Source organism: Bombus vancouverensis, chromosome 5 (genome assembly GCF_051014615.1).
Source record: "Bombus vancouverensis nearcticus chromosome 5, iyBomVanc1_principal, whole genome shotgun sequence".
Classification (NCBI taxonomy): domain Eukaryota; kingdom Metazoa; phylum Arthropoda; class Insecta; order Hymenoptera; family Apidae; genus Bombus; species Bombus vancouverensis.
The window spans coordinates 1,074,464-1,095,650 of NC_134915.1; the positions used below are offsets into that span (position 1 = coordinate 1,074,464).

Consider the following 21,187-nt stretch of genomic DNA (forward strand, 5'->3'; position numbering starts at 1 on the left):
CGTTAACTGAGAGTCGAGTTGTCAGGAGTTGGTAGATTGTGAGTCGAGAGTTGAGTGCAGTGAAAGTTGTCGAGTTGTTACGAGTCATAAATTGTTATTTGTGAATAGATCCATCTATCGATAAATTTATCATATAGGATAGAAATCATTGGAAATCCTAATTTCTAATATTTCTGAATAAATAATCCTGTAATAATAATAGGTTTATTTCGTAAAAACTTCTGGAGATATCATTTAACGTTGCACAGAACAGTGGTATTATTTTATATAATTTACAAATTCATCTACATAGCATGTAACTGAATTTACTTGTTCTACAGTTTCTATGGGAATTATAATTATCTGTAATTACATAATTTTTCTTGTGTCTGTATGAGTCACAGCATTTTTTATAATAATGCTTTACAACCGCACATATGGAGAATTTTATTTGCAAAAAAGTGTGGTATACGATATCTCCGGTGTGCTATACTTTTAAAAAATATTAATATCTGACATCATTTGGACATAACATATATGTGTGTGCATTTCATAGTATTGTCACATAGAATTATCAATAAATACACAAGTGTCGATGACGAAGCTACGATATATATCTCTTATTGTCTCATATCATTCTATTGATAATTTTATGTCGTCATATATATATATATGACCACATATCACCACCATATATATACATATATATACGTAGTTATATTCAGAATCAAAAGAGGTTCATTCCTCGGCGTGACTTCCACAACGTTACACGGTGATTAGTGCGGAGGAGTAACTGGAACATTTTTTTTTTGTTTTTAGTAACTTTTGCATCCTATCATGAATTCCTTCGAAGAGAGATTTGCATATTCGTTACATTTTGAAGGAGCTGAATCAGATGAAGACCGACTGAAAAAGTGCATCGATCAACTATTCCGAATCCCTCTAATAATTCAAGATACAAGATCCACAGATAACGCTGAAATGTATGGTGCTTTGGGTGAGTACGATAATAAACGAATATTATATCTCTTATATTCAGATTTCCAGATATTCAGATCTTCTCTTAGTTTTGTACATTAAACTTACTTTGGCATAAAATGTACTATGCACATATAATATAGTGGTCTGTTTATTAAATTACGTATTGCAATTTTTTTCATTGCCGGTATAGAATTGAACTAATCAGTGCAGGTGAGTTTCGCATTAAAAATTACTTATAAACCATCAGTAGGTGGAACAGCTTAGTCGTTATAATCACTAATTTAGTCTTTATAATTTACATATAAAAAGTCATTATTAACAAAACTAACTTACTATGACTAATTGGCATTTGTGTCCTTCTGTAAACGGAAGTATACACTCAGCTATATATCGTAAATTTATGATACTAGAGTACCAGGAAATATACACATATGTACAGATCGCATACGATCATAAACTTGGATCAAATTTCAATACCTGATTTGCAATTTTATCTTTAGAAATAGTAATGTTATTTAAAACACTGAAGCTTAACTTCTACGAATGAATTAAATATCTCGGCACGTAATACTCTTCATATTCGGACGAGATATCGTGCAATCGCAATGTCGTTCATGTTGACGTTTTAAACGACATATCTCGGATATCTTTTCGTTAGAAATTAAAATATCCAGCCCAAAGTCTCGGATAGAAGACAGTTGGTAAGACACAGTCCGCTTATGAATATGAAGACGATTAACAATCGCTATTCACACTGATAGATCTAACGCCGCTTCGTCTAACGCTGATCGAGACTTCCAGGAAAAAGCTATGTTCAGAAGAAACAGCGTTACACGAAGCAATGTTAAACGCATCAACAAATTTATATATACTTTGATGTGAACCTTCCATTTCTAACAGTTTATAATTAAATTTTAAAGTATTCGTTTGCTTCGATCAAATGAAATTTCGTTCATACGTATATGCAATTGCATGATCATTTACTTTGAGATTGGCGTAAGTCCATTTTCCGTCGAGACGTTAACAATATATTAAACGATGTAGGTCCATTCACGAACCTGAAAAAAATGTTGGTTCAATCGATTCTAAAAAAAAAAAAAAGAAAAAAACTGTGTGGTTAATGTAAGAGCTAACCGCTAAGTGTAGCAGTATGAATAGCGAAAATCGTAAACTTGAAAACCTCCAAAATCTGTTATTCGGAGTGTTAAATAAATGAATGTGAAATGTCGAATGAAAACTGTAGTTATGAATTTCAATTAGAAATGGAATACTGCGCAACCGATGAGCGACGTTTGATTGTCATATTAAAACACATAGACGTGAGATATCTCGTCCGAGGCGTATCGCGATTAGTCGGAAGGAGCTGAAACGTTATATCGAAATAAAACCTTTTGCAACATCTATTCACGATCGATTACAAGTCAGTTAGTTAACAAAGTGCGAAAATTCATATTTCCGAACACGTTGAAGAGAAAATAATCGAGGAATGCAGGAATAATATTCTTGTTTCATTTTTTCGCAAATAGCAAGTAGAGCCAAATCGCGCGGGGATTATGAAGTGGCTGTCAACTTTTATACGAAAGCATTGCAAGAGGTCTTCCCGTACTGCGAATTGTCTGCAATATTATACTCAAATCGTGCTAAGGCCTTAGGATGCCTTCAAATGTACGAAGAGAGTTTAATAGATATCGATAGGGCGATCGAAATTTCTCCCAATACCGAATTCACCAAGCATTTCAATGATACAAAAATGGATTTGGAAAAAAAAGCTTCTCGACCGCATACGAAACAAAATAACAGAAATCACTTCGAGGATATACCATCGCTATCGCACAACGAAAACAAAGATATTCCTGGTATGAGCGATGCTGTTCGCTTGGTTCATAGTACAAAATATGGTGTAAATTTTGAAGCGACGAAACCCATCGGCTCTGGAGACGTCATTCTAATCGAGAAACCACAAGTAACGTCTGTACTTAACTCAACTGTCGCTCTTGCACGCGTGTGTCACTATTGCCTAAACCGGCGCAGGGCATTACTTCCATGTGAACGGTGCAATAGCGCGCTATATTGTTCGAAAGAATGCCGTGCAAAAGCATACGAAGAATACCATCAATTTCAATGCAACTCTAAAAACTTTCCAGATGATGTTCAATTTGTAATAATCTTGCTTATGAAGATTATAGAAAACGGCGAAAAACTTGCAGAAGCCATTAAATATTGCGAGAAGCTCGATACTATGAATGCAGGTAATGATAATTTATTAATTCGTAATTCTCTATTCCGTCATCATCGATATAAACATAAATGTGAATTGAAGTTACCAGCTTGTGCAGAGAAAGAACATACTCTTCGACGTTAATTCTTTTTTCTTTCTGTACTACTGTCTTGTATTTAAAGCTTCGTGCCAAATTTTGACAATTTCTCTTTTACTCGCGAGTGTATTTTATATATCCGCGATAGAGGCTCGACTTTATTAATAAATTGCGAATGAATTAAACATACGTAATACAAAAAATGTACAGTATATTCCAAATAGAATTACCGATCGTAATATTTTAAGGGTGAAATAGACGTCGATTCAGTTTCTGTTTCCTTCGTTGTATTCGTAAGAGTGCGAACTTGCACGAACATCCATAATCCATCAATGAGGAAGAAATTTTGTATCGTCTCGTAACTTCGTCGTTAACAACATCGTTTCAATTTTTAACAGATTCGATGCAAGAATTTTGTACGATACGTGATAATTTGGGAGACAATTTGAAATCCGTCCTCAATTTAAGTATATCGATGAAGGATAATGACAAGAGAAATGCAAAAAATATATTGATATCAGCCCATACCGCTTCATTCCTACGAAATCAGACCAATTATATGCGGGGACACAACGATGTCTTAAGTGTCGCTAAATTATTATTCCGATTATTCTACATCTTCCATGCATACGCCTTTCTGGTGAGTATCAATCAATTTTTAGCTGCATTTCTTTCAAACCGCTGCTGTATAAAATACATGTTACATTATGTAAGAAGTCGCTGATTGAATAAGTTTTCATGTAATAGCTACTAATCATATATTTTCCAGGAGGATATATCGGTTGACAAAGATAATGTAAGTGGAGTTTACAATCTGTATTCCTTGCTTAGCTTGTTTCCTCACTCTTGTTGTGCGAATACAGTGTATTCGATACATAAAAATGGTGTGATAGCTGTACGCGCAGCTAAAGACATGAAACCAGGTGAACAGGTAATAAATTTCGTCTTTTCGTTGCTATTAACTTGTGAAATAAAGATTTGTCTAATGAAGTGTTTTGCAGATAACTTTTAATTTTCTACGTACAAGTCGGTCCGTAACTCTCATAACCGACTTTATATCACGACAAATAGTCCTACAAGAAGAGAAACGTATTTTATGCAATTGCATGGCTTGTGAATATCATTATGATTTTAAACTTGAGTTTGGTGGGAAATTAAAAATACCGAAAGAATTAGAAAGACGCCTACGCAAAAAGCGATTCGATATGGACAGCTTGTGGGAATTACTCAAAATAATTAACAACGAGAGAAGCCGACCGTGTTTAGAAGCGGAACTCTTGAAAGCTGCCCTTCCAGATATCTATTTGGGAAAGCGGGATACTGTAAGTATTTCGAAGTTTATTCACACAGGTTTATCTGCAAATCTAAATTTTGCCTGCATTGTATTCGATTGAGCTTGAAATATTTTATCTCAATTTAATACGCATACATACAGTCAGTGGCGAAAGCCTGCGCAAATAGCTTATCGAATTTTGCGTATCTTACCAAAGAAATTAAACGCGCATTTTGTCACAAAATTATCTATGCGTAACAAATTTCCCTGGAAACAGATTATTGATTACGTAGGAAATTGGCAAAAACTATTTACAAGACACTATTCTTAACTTGTAGAGTTACTTGTATCGTTAACTTAATCCTAAAGCAAACTATTACCTATTAAGAAAGATGAAGAATTATTATAGACAGTGTTCACCCTGTATATATGCCTATTAAATGAATAATATCACTTCATCAAAGTTGTTAATCTTCAGTTTTTACGTAGTTTGTATCTTATTGCTTCTTTTTCTGCTATCGTTTAAATACAAATTAATTTATATTTATTTTCAACTGTTTTTCAGCTACTGGACGCCCTATACCAATTAATTGGACTTTTGTAAACGAGTCTTGTTCTTGATTATGATACGAGGATTCCAGCAGAATGCATAACAACCTTAATCTTTCGTATTTCTAATGTTCTCTTAATGTTATAATATTAATTTTTTACTTCGTATTTTTAGTGGCACACAAAAATTTTCATTTCTACTCTTTTATGCGGTGTTTATCTTTGCTTGTTTATTATCTCTATATTTATCCGTATTATTTGCTTACAGTATTTTATAATTATATTATATTTTATTATAATTAGATACGTTACAATATTTGTTATCCATACAATTAGTTTTAACAAAACAACATTAATATACGTATATAATGTTAACTACATGTTAACTTGTAACGTTATTTTTAATATAGTCTAATAAAAAATATTAGTATTGATAACTTCATATATGCAACTTCGTGTTATATTAATTTTTCTCCTCCTGTACATTCTTACGATACAACAGAGTTAACCACTTAACACACACATTTACAAGTATTCTAACTATTCGTACTTTATGTTTCACAATGGTAAAATGTAAAATATATATTCATTTCTTCGTGATTCGCCTAACTCGATTAAATTCCCTTCAAATTTAAAGTATATTTATAAATACAAGCAAATTCTATGCGGTCGATATGAAAATGGATATCGCGTCAATTATTCTTTTGAACATGTAAAGCCTCGTGATATTGCAATATCTTTGTAACAACAAAATTCTTTCAATATAAGCGACTAAATTACGTGCACGATTCACGGTTTGTGCTTCGTAAAATATCAATGCGCAATTATAAAACAAGAGGCCGAACAAATGCTTCGGTATATTTCTACTCATCTAAGTCGGGTATCGATACAAATTCACTGCCGTCCTACTTGCAATGCAATTAGGCCAAGGATGAAACCTAACGGCCTGAGTTAACGAAGCTTCGCAACGTACAACGATCTGAACTCTCCGAGATCTGCCTTTATAGTTGCAAACTAAGATAAATGCGAAATCTTCGATAAATCGGTAAAGTAAATAAATTAACGGACTAAGTCATTAAGTATCCATTGTTAAATCCTTGCAAATGGTACATATGCATACACTTGTAAGCCTACATATACCTAGATCACATGTGCATGTCTAATAGGAAAGTCAATCAGAGAGTAAGTCAAATATAAACCGGGCTTTGTAACTTTATATTTCAGTAAAATGTTTCAAAAAGAACAGTTCGGTTATTTTTTCTATGTATTTGCCTCTCTACATTTCCGCCACGGGATTGCTAATTTTTTCATCCCAGTTTCGTAGAAAGTGCAGGGCTGGGTCAAGAGCCAATTACGCACGAATTGCTCTACTTCTTCGTGGCTGTTGAAACGTTGTCCTCCTAACGCCTCTTTAAGTGGCTATGATTTTACGGAACTTTAATTCCTTCCGAACGATGGAAACCACACTTGCACGACTAATATTAATCTTCCAGCGAATTTCGTCGATCGTTGTGCATCGATCGTGCTCGATCGGTTGCCCAGCAGCTTCGACGTTTGCCGATGTTACGCTCGTCTCGGAGCGTCGCGGATGCGATGCGTTTTGAACGTATCGACGTCCATTGGAAAACGGTTTACGTCTCGCGAACACTTGGCTTCTTCATAACGTGCCATTCCTAAAACCGTAGTCGCAATCTATGCAAAATTCTAATGAATTTTCTGCAGCCAACCTTTAGAAACTTAATAATTATGCATCGTGCGACGGAAGACGGTACTGCCTTCCCGCTCATTGAGTTGTGTACCGAGGAAATGGTAAATAGAGCACCACGTGGGGTGGAAAGTCTTTAAGACACGCCTATTTGAACTCCTACGCAGTTCCATCTGAATAAGTGACACAGTGCAGACATGTCGCGCGCAGTCCGGTTGATATCTGACTGGCCCTGGTACATACGCTCGTTTGTTGCGATATCCACGTAAAATTTGATCGATGTCGATTAAAATTCGTAGTCTTTGGGTTGCTGATACAAAAGACACAGTTGTACGTTCTATTGGTGGAGTTCTACAAGTGAACTTTACATATTCATCACGCGACGACAAAATCACCACGGAACTGTACCAATTTAAAACATTTAAGCTTGTTTTCTCTAAAATCGTGATTCTGGAGTTACGTCATTGTTTTAGCAAATGAGCGATACGTACATACTCTCGTTCATAAATGTTAGAACTATTAATTTCAGGCGAGACAATAAAAATTGATCTGGATAATAGGACGACTAATCGATCACAAAAATTTGGGAAAGTCATTTGCAAAAGTTATAGAAAAATATAATAAGTTTGGGATCTCATACCCCTCGCGATCTTATGATTCGGACCACCCTTAAAAATGTATTGAGATTCGAGATAAGGAATAAGGTAAAAGGTTCTTTCGCTTTACAGCCAAATAATGAGACGGTTTACACAAGAATTATTTCACCTTCGAATGAACTAACGTATAATTATTTTAGAACAATTTGCGGCCATATAGGGTTATACATGTTCAAATATAATCACGAACTGATTTAAGTAGCTCATTTAAAAAGCCATCTAATTTTACTCGTGAAATATGAATTTATAGAATGCATGAAACCTTAGAATAACATATACAATACGCAATTTCAGGTGGACTATTATACGTGTTGGTTTATTAAAGAGACGAGTGATAAAATTGTAATAGTCGGTGTATATCACTTTGACTGCCACGCCAAAATCACACGTTTCGCTCAGGACGCCATAGGAGTATTTTTATTATTCAAAGCATATAATGGCAAAATAATAATAAATCGATGGTGTAAGACAACATTCTTCCCCAATGGACCGTTTATCTTATTGGTGATCACGGGTGACCATCGTGGCATCTTGGTAACAGTTGATAGCGACATATTATAACGAGGCTTCGTTTATTTCAACAAACCATTGGCATTCGTTACTTCGTCGTAAGCAGAACGTCCAGAATATATTGTTAAAACGTGTAGAAGATATTAGTAAACGGTATTTGCTCGTTCTATATGTAATAGTAAGGTATGTTCACGCTTCTAACTTCAATTATACGATTATAAAGCAGCATTTACGATTATTTTCTAAGCTGTGTTTATAATAATATTCGTAGATTACCCCTCGAAGATATGGATGCAAACACAGTGCACAGTTAGATGCAAGATTTGTTCTCATTTTTTTTATCGATGTTCTAATAAAAATGTTTAATTGTTCAATGGGGCACTTTTTATTTCAAAGTATCTTCTATTTATCGGTTATATTCAAAATGCCCTAACTGTCAATTTTCATACAATTTTTACAATTGTAAGGAGCTCAAGCGCTCCGGTGACCACTGTGGCGTCATAGGAAAAACCGTGGCCGGTCATATATGATCAACGTGGCAGTCAAAGTGTTACAATCGCTTTAAATACAAAATACAGAGGTAGTTTATGCCGCTGGTAATCGTCGCTGGCTCAATGCTACTGTTCAACTCTACGCTCGTTATTCGACTGTATGACTCAGTATAATGATCGTCCTGGAGAGCACATTCGTCTGTTTGTATCGACCGATGGTATTGTAAAAAGTTTGAATGTAACTCCGGTTGACGATTACAAACAACAGCGATGATATTTTGTCCGGAGTTCGTTTACCTTTAAACGTAGCAAACCAAAACAACGTTGGCACTCCAAGGCACAATAACGTGAGTCTCTCTCGATTGGAATTTTCCATTGACTCATGTGCCGCTACAAATGGAATATTTAACAATACAAATGCCAAAGTTAAAGGAAACAGAGTTGGAGAAAAAATATTGAATTTTATCACTTATAAAATTCTTATTACATTATAGAACATGTGGATTCTCCCCTGCCCGTGCTTCCATCGACATAGCCACAAAAGCTTTAGCAAGACCCTAATGATTTTTCATGCGAGTCTCATTTTCTTTAATACAGTGTAGAGCTCCTTTATTCGAGCAGCCATTATCCAAATACCCTAATATCCGGACATTCTATTATCCGACCGCTCTATTACCCGAACGTAATATTTCCCATGCCTTTTTCGTTTCAGACATGTTCGTATTTTATTAACCTTCACGTAAAATGTATCCCTTCATGCGATTCAGTGAATTCTGATTGTAAGAATTTAGTACGAAAGTGATAACTATCGGAAGGAAATACGACACGATTCAAACACTCGAATGCGGTGCGAGTGCAACAGAATTAGTAAAAATACACGGTGCTGCAAGAGTCGCAAACAGGGACATTAAAACACAAAAACATGATACATGAAAATTATGCGAAGCACGTAGATTCCATGGCAACGGTAAGAAAGCTGCAAATATATTGATTGTGTAAATGATTTTACACAAATGGGAACAGCAAACGAAAGTGATAATGATACGATAGCTTCTCATGCCGAAGCATTCGTGGAATTTGAAAAGGAGCTGGGATGGTTCGAAATACAAAATAAATCTAATTCAATACAGTTACTTGTGTTGAAAGAATTACGTGGTCTAACAGCCAAAGAGAGCGAAATACATACATTAAAAAACAAAACTAGCAGTAGTTTGTTCGTTTCAGCTTACTAGCCCAGAAATTCGACTTGGTTACATAGGTTACGATATATACATTATGTTTATAATTCGTTGCCGAACCTGCCTTACGTAATTATTTATTTCCTTGCTTTCTATTCTGAAATTGCCTTTGGTTTTGTTATAAAACACTTTTCTTTTTTAAAACTAACTGAAACTATTTCATTGGTTGCTATTTACACTTCACATTTTGTACAGCCCCCTTGGTTCGTCTCTCCTCCGTCTCTCTCTCCCTTTTCCCCCTTTTCTATATTGCTAGCCATTCGACTACTTCCGCCCTTTCTTCCTCCGATAGTATTTGTCCCATGCTTAGGCTTGTCCTATCAATTTCTTTCCACTTCCAGTGTTCAAATGTCCCTTCACTGCTTTTACGAAATAAGCTCCTTTCCTCTTTAGTCGTTCAACATTTACGTGCATTTTCCAAGCTGCGCACCCTGCTCTTGCCAATTACCTTCTGCCCCATCCCTTCTCCTCTCCCCTTGTTTAAAGAAATTACCATTAATTTCTTTAATTTACTTAATCTTAATGCGTATTTGAATAAACGAAATTTCATATGAGAAAAATGATTCATGGTTCCATTAACCGAATAGTTTCCTTATCCCGGATAAGGAAGGCTGTACTGCGTATGAAATGATACGGTGAAAGGAAAGTTGGAAGAGTAAAACGGAAGAAACGCTGTAATTTTACTAAACTGATATACAGGGTGGTTGGTAACTGGTAGTACAAGCGGAAAGGGGGTGATTCTACGCGAAAAAAGAAGTGGAAAATATAGAATAAAAATTTAAAAATTTAAAAATTTAAAAAATTAAAAAAGTAACGTCAATCGAGGCAACGATCTAGAGTGAGATCCGTTATAACGAGACGCGATAAACTGCACGCGTACCGACCGAAAATTCAAAGTCGATTTTTTCGAAAACAAAGCCTCGAACGAAAAATTGTTATTCTATATTTTCGACTTCTTTTTTCACGTAGAATCACCCCCTTTCCGCTTGTACCACCAATTACCGACCACCCTGTATAGTTGACAAAAGGGACGAATGCAGAATATAATTGCCCGTTCTATAACGGACGAGTGTTTAGTACAGAAAAATTGTTTAGTAGAAATCTCACTTGTATATACACGATCATCAATTTGAAACTTTCTTCTGCCCGCCACTGTATGACACGACTGTTTAAAAATAATGCCGCTTTAAGAAGTCTGAAAAGACTTTTACGCCAACATCAATCTCTTGTTGACACAACAGTGGCCATTGTGCTCAATGTGCTTGAAAGTTTTACCCCAACAGAAACAACTTCACTTTCACGAGGGTCATAATGAGTATGGAGTGAAACGGGGGAATGATAAACGGAGGGAAATGAAATCTGCGTAAAAGGGCGAGGCTAACGCGACGTACATGGGGACAGTACGGTCGATCAAACACAATGAATACGGCACACTCGCGCAGAACGAACCCACCACCAGCCGTGGCAAAGAAGCTTTAAAAATTAAAACGAATCGCTGAACTTGAATATAATTTCACACGGTACTTTTCATGCGGAAGAGGTATGAACATCTTTTTCAGCGGATTCTCAATTATGAGATAGTATGTACCTGTAAAGTTCTAAAGTGTCTCGAATTTACTAACTCGTATGCCTTTTTATTTATTTATTTGTTAAGCTCTAACAACTCTTCATGAAGAGTCGTGCATGGTTCTACATTAGAGAAACTGGAGTAAAACAGATCTTAAGAATAAAATGATAAAACTCTGAAAATGATGTACTTTACTTGCATAGCAGTATACTTAACTTACTGGGTCGTTCTCGGTCAGTAATTTGAAGTAATTTTTCATTTCCTCCACGCTTCTGTCCAAATTTTGCTTTCTTAAAGAAATTACTGGGGGATTTTTTAAAACTCGAAAGCCTAAAAAAGGCTGCTTAATAAAGTTGCAGACGGAGTGTTAAACAAAAATTGCGAGTGTTGCTTATTAAAGCAATATTTTTATCGAACAGTAGTCTACATTAGATTTTTACAGAAAGAAGAACATCCTCAAAATGATAATTTTACATGGACAAATTTACATAGAGGTACGAATTTAAGTAAATTCATACGGAATGCGAGTGTATATCGAAATTATAATTTATTAAAAAATTAGTCACATTGAAACATCGAAGTTTTTTAATATATGCAATGCAAATTGATTGTTGAATGTTGAATGTGATTTCTGCGAAACATACATTTGTATTAAATATTTTGTAACAGTGTTGCGATAGTCGAGTCTCGTAATAGTACTAATTAAATTTCGAAATGTTCCGTATAATACACGTAATACATCATAAAACGCATCTACGAGTATTCAAACACTTTCGTAAGCCTGTGCAAATTTGTCAATTTTTAATTAGATTTCAGGCGGGGGAAGTAGAGTTTGACGAAAATCCAAGATATTGATCGTTCATTAGCTGAGAAAATTCATATCCAACGTATAAATATGCATTATGGTTTAGAATTTACTTATAATTTAATTACTATAATATGTGTGAGAGTTGTTGAATAAATTTTTTTTTAAACGGGGTATATATTTATTTTTGACTCTCATTGCATTATACAGTGACTACAGAAAGTATTTGTACAGGATTATATTTATTACAATCGATATACTAATTAATTAAGTATATTAAATTTCCGGCCATTTGATATTAACAGGTACTTCTATATAATTACAAAAATTTAATGCTACGAAAATGAAATGTGGAAGCTGATAGAAGAAACGCTTCATTGAAAAATAAGGTTACGCACAGATATTTTCTGCAGCCACTGTGTATGATTTAAAAATAAATGAAAATGACTTTCTCGTTACTGTATGATTTAACCGACCTTTTATTACGCAAGTATACTTCGTGTAAGTAGGTCAGGTATGGAGGGCTGGATGATGCGCTCGGACGCATAAGGAGGGTAAGTGCACTTATACTGTTCTTGCATCCGTGTCCTCAATTGTTGATGTACCAAGTCTGTGCTTCAGTATTGGATGAGATTCGCAGACATCCACGTAATCAATCAAAATGTGTACCGCATTAGGAAATTATTTCAGCAAATAACTATTACGTGCGTTATTTTAACATTTATTATTGGTACAAGAGGTACGTTTTCCGCGGATTAAAAGGAAAATACCCTTTAGATTGAAGTATTAGATTCAACTAGAATCAACATAATATAAATTATTATAAACTAAGCTATTGTACCGCGCCAAATGAAGTTATTTAAAATTCTCAACGAGAATTGATTGTAAATAGCCCACCAAATAAAAAAAAAAAGAAGTGCGTAATACAAATTTGTACAAGAGGTAAATGAGGTGCGTTCATTCATTAACGATTCAACTATATACAAAAAATAGTACATGTGTCAAAAATGAAGATAAAAAAGTGAGCGCAATGTCAATTTATTATTGATATTTTGTCAACTAACGAACAGCCGATTCTCTGCATTTTCGTTTTTGTTCTTTCTCATTTGTAAGGTACTAGTTGATATTTCAAATTTTATTTCTTGTTTGTTCTTAATTACGAATTGTTTTACTCGTCTTTTTATCTCATACTATTGATATTCGGAATTTACACCCAGAATTATATCGTCGTTCGTAATTGTGCGGACGCTTTATGGATTTATAACAACAATACGTGAATTCTATCAATGTGTACAAATTAATGATGAATTAATTAGTAATTAGAAACAACATTTGCTACTTTTTTATAGAAGGGTACTTTTTTCAGGCTACAGATCTGAATTACCTATCAAAAATATAGCAGCAATGTATTTTTCTGTTTACTATATACATTTGCTATTTAATTATCATTGGTAATGTTAACATGGAAAATAATCCCATCAGTTTAGCATATTATTCTCAAACCGGCCTATAATTTAAAAATGATAGAATCTAAAGATAAGAGATCTAGAGAAAGAGTTGCTCAAGCAACAAAGTAATTCTGTAAAGTTTCACGGTTACAAAAGCCAGATTTATTGTCGAATATAGACAATACCCCAAACACTAATTTAATCATATCATAACCTATGGTAATATTACATAATTAAATATCATATCTAGCCATGATGCTTATAAGAAATGAAATCATTGCAGTTTGATTTTACCGTAATCTTGTTAAAATGTTGTAATCATATAATCTACAGTAATCAGTAATCAGTATCATACAGTACATATCGAGTATCTAACAGTATCGTACAGTATTTACACAGTATCTCTGAGTATCTCCGAGCATCACAAGTATCTAAAAATACCTATAATATCTTCGAGTATCTACCAAGTTACGCGACGAGCATTTACAAGTATTTATTCCACGATTTTATTTTGCGATTTATACTTTGTACTGACGATTCACGTATACGGCTGTATATTAATTTATTATTCTAAATATATTCGATGGTTTCAACAACGAGCAATCTCGTCATTAAACCTCACGTACCAACGTCCTTTTCACATAAACCTCACCTCGTTGGTGACTCCGACGTGCATACCTACATTTGAAGAATATATTAAGTCGTTTGATGGCATTTGTGGCAACTATCCATTATGCATTTTTGCCTCCTGTTCTCGATCACTATCTTATTGAACGATAAACGATCTGAGGTGGTTTATTATACGTGTTGGTTTATTAAAGAGACGACTGATAAAATTGTAATAGTCGGTGTATATTAAAATCACTTTAAATACAAGTACAGAGACAACCGTCACTCGCTCAATGGCACTGTTCAACTTTAGGCTCGCTATGCGACAGTATGACTCGCTATAATAATCCTATAGACTACGTTCGTCTGTTTATATCGATCGGTGATATTATAAAAAGTTCGAGTATAACTCCGGTTGACGATTACAAATAACGGCGAGAATGTTTTGTCCAGAGTTCGTTTACCTTTGAACGTAGCAAACCAAAACAACGTTGGCACTCCAAGGCACAACAACACGAGTCTCTTGCGATTCCAATCTTCCGTTGACTCCTGTGCCGCTACAGATCCTTCGAAATTTAATTACTTTTCCCTTACATTTTCTATTCTCTTTCGATGTACGTACCCATTCTGTTTAGAGATACGCGATTGTTAAAAAAGCAGCAACGACTTTCAGAATCTACTCACTATACACATTATCACGTGCATTTTTGCAAATAGATATAGTTTCCAGCTGGTATCGAGTTAATTGCAATAACTCGGTATGTTTAGAAGATTGGTTAGTTGATAGAGCGTGTCAAACCTCAAAGTGTCGTATCGGTTTAATCGGAGCAAAAGGTTTACTTGGTCGGAAATGCATTTAATATGTAGTTGCGAGAGAGGATACTGTAATAATGCTCTTCATAATATTTTCCGGTGGCCGGAAGATAGGGTTTCACGCACGCATGCTACACTTATTCGTCCATGTAACTCATGACAAAGGGTCATCGAACCCTCTTTCGAGCATAAAAACCTGCACCGACTGTGAAAATATACGCTGCACGAATCCGGATAAATGGAAATCGAAGTAAAAAAACTGGAGAACATTTCGATTTCCTTTTTCTACTAGGATTTATGGCTCGTTAATTCGAGCCAATTAATGACGCAAGATCTTTGCTCTCTCTCTAACTCTACTCGCCAAGGTAGCTGAAAGAAGTGGAGCAGGTAAGAAAAATAAACGCAGTTCTAGAATTACATTTATCACTTTGGATAACAGCTATGACATACCGTATTTTAGTACGATATTTTTGTTATTAGTATCAGTTACTACGTTTGTTTTGTGGGTAATTAATCAGTCAGTGCACGAGATTTATTGAGACAAATAATTGTAATTAGCGATAGGTCGAAATACGTCGCGATTAAGTTCGAATTTGGAATATTCATTGACCAGATCCGAATCCTCTACAAGTGTTTTGAAAAAGAAGAAGCTGTACTTTCAAATAGACTGCAACCTAAACGCGACAGATTGGAACATCCATGAGAACCTACTTTGGCAAATAAAACAAGTACTTCCAAGTAGAATTGAAATGAACACGCCAAGAAATTCCCCGTTCACATGAAATCATATTTTTAGACTGATGTTCTTAAATAATATACGTCAGAAGTCAATCGGTGTAAATCAGTTTTCCATTTATAACTCCTTCATCATAAACTGTCAGTGTCTCCGAATATAACGAGAAGCTATTTACTCGGCATAAATCATTTTTCATGGGAACTTCTGAACCCCCCAATCACAAACGTTCAAATAAAATCTACAGGAGTCCTCTGTTTATATTCTTAATAATTCCTACTATAATTTTCCTACATTTGTTCCAAGTTTTACATTTGTTCCAATGTAATAATAATGTCTTTCTAATTTGCTGGCTGTGGATGTGTCGCTGATGGGATACCGCTGATTTTCTTCCGTTTTCGATGCGTAGAAGAAAAATCGAATTCCGGTCGCCGGGATTCGAACCCGGGTTCCGAACGTTCGTAACCTAAGGCGTTAACCACTGCGCTGTCGTCGTCCGACGCTAGTTAGTGTCGAGTGGAGGTATTTGCTGTTGAGTGCCGCCACACGTGATTCGAGTGATACTCGCAAGGGCTTCGATTCGCTCAGATATCGAAGCTGTTACAAGTTTCTTTTTTTGTATCTCGAAGAAACTTTACGATTTAGCCAATGTATAGCTATATATTACGTAGATGCATTTCTCATTAGAACACATCAGCACAGAGTTGTATCGTATCATTTCAAGGAAAAAGATCATTCGTGTGTTTCTACGTAGTCTTCTTCCAGGGACGTAGCAGTCTTCTTCTTCTGTTACGAATTTTAACTTAAGATCTCGTTACGAGTAGATTTTTGAAACTCGTTCCGAGGTTCGAAACCAGCTTGTGAAGATCGCATACTTGGCAAGCATAATGAACGAACCGTATTCTCTTATCAGCAATATTCGAATTTCTTTCTTTATTAGAAAACGTTTGACATTTAACAGAACGATTTTTGCAAAAATATACACAGCACGATTGTTGTTCTAATAAAACGTCAAAAACAGTTCATATATTATACCTTTAATCTATTGACTGAGTAATGAGCTTGCAGTATCGAAGCTGGCAGTCGAATCCTACGAAATGGTGCTTGTGTATTAAATTTGATTTCAGTTTATGGATATACAGGGGGTCCCAGTTTTCCCTACCAAACGTTGTCATTATATTCTATAGGTCAAGACAAAAAGAAAATGTCATATAGACATATGCCATTGGAAGCATCGTTAAAAAGAGTTATAACAAGAAGAAACGGTATACGAAATGAGCAGTGATAAACGTGTGTTATTACGGTGCGTTATTACGATGCAAAAAGTAATAGTCAGAAGGTATCACGATACCTTTATGACTTCAACGCCAGTACTCTACGATTCCACAGTGTCGATATAGTAATAACCGATATAATCTGATTTTAAAATTTCTTTTAATTATACGTAGTTTCCCAGTGTTAATTTCCATCAGTTATAAGTTGCAGATATTGCGAGAAAAATGGAAAAGATTTACCAAAAGATTACTATACTTCGTTACGCAATACGATGGCCTGAATAGATTTGTCAGATTTAATCACATAACAGCGACACTATGAATGCTTTTAAAACTAATAGTCATAATCCTTCTTATATTATACGGAAGCTGTTTATAACCGGATTAATAAGTCACGACACCATAAGGCTCGTAAATACTGAAATACAATATCGAAGTGATATATCATTGTTCTAGACACTAAGTCCAATGTACACAAAAGTGTAAAAAAGTCCTTTATTCAGTAACAAAAAGTATTTGCATATCCTCATTTTCCTATGAAGTGTATTTTTATTAAATTCTAATTTCATTTTCATAATATCAAATTTCCATAGTTTAGACGGTGTAAAATTTCTGCTGTCCTTGTTGACCTCTATATGACCCGAAAAGGATTTTATATTTCAATAGGTATGGAATTTTATTTGGAATTACCTTTTGTGTATCCAGACTTTCTACGAAGAAAATAGTTGGAAAAGGAAGATATCTGAAGAGATACAAACGTGAAGAAGAGATTAATTAATATGTAAATGCTATAGTAAATACATACATTGTGCAGATAATTCGCAGCAGTCACTTTATTTTATAGCATGACAAATTTCATTGTTTTAATATTATTTATATTTTCTTTTCGATAACGAGTTATATCGATACTTAATTTGTAAAAAGTGGGTTAATTTGTCTTCTGTAACAGTAGGTTCTAAGTGACTATTATATTGTTATAGCACTTAAGAATTACGTAATCATTAGAAAGCGAACCGACGGTACGCTCCGTTATAATATGCTACGTCTTATGTTACGAATTACTGTTTATTCAATAAAATTTCTTGCAACGTGGTTTTCGTATTACACTCAGCTCTAACCAAACTGCAGGATAAGTCTATAAACTAGTAGCTTAAATGATATGAAATTTCTACTGTTCTTTTCGGTTCTATATGATCCAAAATAGACGTTACATTTCAATAGATATGTGGCTTTGTGATATAGATATGCGAACTTTTCAACGGCTTCGCGACACAAAGCGCTATACTTTCAAAGCGTAAGGCCGCCATGCCTAATGTACCATCGATATCCCTACGGTTCTTTCGCCGAATATTCGGAAGAATGCATACGTGGCAACCGTCGCGACATCTAATAAACGCGTGCGTAGTAGGGATGTCGAGGGGCAACAAAGAAAAGATTTCTAGAAGCCCCGAGCTGTCAAGTGCGAAAGGTTAAGTGTCATAGCGAAGTAAACACTATTAGAGATACGCGGTTATAACTCTTGATAGTTAGTCGTTAATCGTTAGTTGTTATTAATCGTTAATCCCTTAACCTACAACTACGGCCATAGCCCGTAGTACGATGATCGGGCCAAACGTAAATATTATGGGCATGGCCGGTAGTATATGATCGGACCAAACGTAAGTGTTAGAGGCATAGCCCGTAGTACGATGATAGGGCCAAATATAATATATAATGTAATATATAATAGCTTGTTTACGTTTTCGGCCCAAAATTCTCGAACGTAAATAGTAGGTTAAGGGACTAATCGTTGTTAATCGTTAATCGTTGTTAGTTGTTAATCGTTAATAGTTTAATAAACTTTATTGTTGAACACGAAGAGTATTTCTTGTGGGCACCTTCACCAACGACCGTCTCAGATATTAGGGAATTTTACATAGTTTCTAAATATTTCGTTTCACTATTCAATGTAATTTTTCTATCTTTTGTATATTCCAGACTTTTTGTGAATAAAATAATTCGAAAACAGAAGCCATCTAAGGAAGCAAAGAGAATATACTTGGATATACTCTAATTAATTATTTAATTAATTATGTAAATGCAGGATGACTCTATAAACTTAATTACGTACCAATAATGTTTAAAGATGTTATTTTTAAATAACATGTAATGCGTAAATAGGTTTCTCGGTTTAGGAACAACTTTATATTATTAATTAAATATAATATTGTTCAAAGTAATTCATCCTCCTCTATATATTGTAAATTCTTAGAATCACATTTTCGGCTATCTAATATTAATGCAAATTTCTATTTTAGTTTGCAAGTATCTATCAGGTATTAAATTTCAGACATTCAAGTATGAAATCATTTAGACGAGAAGAAAATAGGACGAGGAATATATTAGAATAATATATAAAGTGCTTTATTCTCTGATTGTATACTTACAAACTATATTGTACACAATGTATATTGTATGTATATTGTATACAACTGTATACTTCAGAGATTACGTTTAAAATAATGATACAAAAATTACATTAGGAAAATATTGCTGCACGACTTCAAAGAGGTCATTAAAACATACTTATGGCATAAATACACAGCTGTGAGGCAATGCTAAAACTCGATGAAGTATATTTGCTCAATAGAATGAAGAATTTACTGAATGAAGTTTCTCATAGCTTTCTTTTAACCGCAAGAAATTTGTATCTTATATATTTAATTAAAAAATAATAATTTCAAAATCACTCGTCGTTTGCAACATTTCTTTCGATCGTCTCATATTACCAAATCTGTTTCTCAATATTGTGGTTACGAAAGCAAATTCCAAAAATTCGCGTAATATCTTTTTCGTCGCTATTTCTCTTAGCTAGATTTTGCAATTGTACAAAATATAAAGAAATCGAGGTATTCTTGACATTCTGATAAACCGTTGTTCGGTCCTTAACGAATTAACAAAATTCTAATCACTGTGTGTTCGATTAAACGATTCTCCCTTAGTTTCGTTCTTTTATTTTTCCAAACAAACTGCAAAGCGTGTAAAGCGAAGCATCTTTAAGGTGCAACTATACACGAGAGTTTTTACGATACCGAAAGTTTGCCTTCTTACTGCGCAAAGGAATCGAAGAAGTCACACTTCCTTCGAGAAAAGCAAACCCATGCCATGGTGGCCGGTTGCACTGGTTAGAAACCGGTTTTACAGGCAAGTTTTGTAATGAGATTCCTCAAACAGTCCTAGCAACGAGTGGGACAATAAGGATGAAGAGCTACAGAAAGGAAGTAGTAATGATGGAAAACAAGCAACGTTTCCACTAAGGGCAACTCCAATGCCAACTTTCCAATCGGATGAATAAAAATTGGCTAATTGAGTCAGAGTGTGATTCAGAGCAGGAAATTTTATACAAATATACTGTCAAAGCATATGTAACTAGGCTGCACATGTTTATGGAAATTCATATTGCTATCAATGTAATTAAATGAATGGAATTTAGGTGTTAAATACTATAACGAGTATTCTACTTTGAATGCTCTATACGTTTTCGCATATTACCTGCATTCTGTACATTCTTGTGGCTTCAAATTTCTCATAAGTTCGTAGAAATTCAGAGTCTAATAATAATCAATGAGTAAGGTATATAGAGATTGGAAAATTTTCCTATTTATATGATTTTACGTGGTATATGTAATAAAAAGCCGTACATCACTATAAACTTATATAGGTATATGCATATATTAAGTATTTCCTCTTGTCTCTATAATTAAGCATAAATTTTGATTTCTTTGAAGAATATAATTACGTTGTCAATATTTTCACGTATGTTCGTGATTTCACTAATATTGTTTTGCATTTTATATTTTTTCCTAATTTCTCTTAAATGTCCGCAATAGAAAAGGACACGTTTCATTGTGAGATGAGACGTTTTCGATAAATGAAAATTTCTCCGGCTTTAACATGTCTTATTAACCTAGATCATTTTTTATCTCCGAAATCATTAACCATGACCAACAAGAATTAGATTTATTGAATAATTTTTATTAAACGCAGAAATCCATTTTCGTATTCCGAAAGCTGTAAATAAATTTGATTGCAATGTTTTTGGGCAAAATTCCCTGGAAATTTAAAATATGCTGCTACTTGAAACTGACTCAATCTTTTGCATGCGATTCGGTTAGAAATTAACGTGGCAGTTAATGCCAATAAATAGTACCTTGTACGCTGATTCAGGTAAACTACTCGGGCGACATAGTATGGCTATCGAT

The 21,187-nt window shown here is 34.5% G+C and overlaps 2 protein-coding genes and 1 long non-coding RNA gene across 5 annotated transcripts in view; 2 read left to right on the forward strand and 1 right to left on the reverse strand.

Moving 5' to 3' along the window:
- The window catches only part of Tsp26A (Tetraspanin 26A), a 128,440-nt gene that overhangs the window by 98,909 nt on the left and 8,344 nt on the right, over nt 1-21,187 (reverse strand). The gene's annotated exons all lie outside the window — the stretch shown is intronic.
- On the forward strand, nt 702-5,548 carry LOC117156440 (protein-lysine N-trimethyltransferase SMYD5-like). The gene is made up of 6 exons (XM_076618667.1): nt 702-976; nt 2,487-3,209; nt 3,674-3,915; nt 4,045-4,206; nt 4,277-4,597; nt 5,114-5,548. The coding sequence occupies exons 1-6, from the start codon at nt 817-819 to the stop codon at nt 5,150-5,152; spliced, it is 1,647 nt and encodes a 548-aa protein (XP_076474782.1). The 5' UTR covers nt 702-816; the 3' UTR covers nt 5,153-5,548.
- Nucleotides 6,988-12,242, forward strand: LOC143302721 (uncharacterized). The gene is made up of 3 exons (XR_013058468.1): nt 6,988-7,506; nt 7,753-8,151; nt 8,240-12,242. It is a non-coding gene; the product is annotated as an uncharacterized LOC143302721 (long non-coding RNA).

Excerpts from the sequence above, each read along its gene's own strand:
- LOC117156440 (XM_076618667.1), top strand. The coding sequence starts at position 817 with ATGAATTCCTTCGAAGAGAGATTTGCATATTCGTTACATTTTGAAGGA. Across the intron at positions 977-2,486 it reads TGAAATGTATGGTGCTTTGG|CAAGTAGAGCCAAATCGCGC; the intron begins GTGAGTACGATA and ends TTTCGCAAATAG. Across the intron at positions 4,598-5,113 it reads ATTTGGGAAAGCGGGATACT|CTACTGGACGCCCTATACCA; the intron begins GTAAGTATTTCG and ends ACTGTTTTTCAG.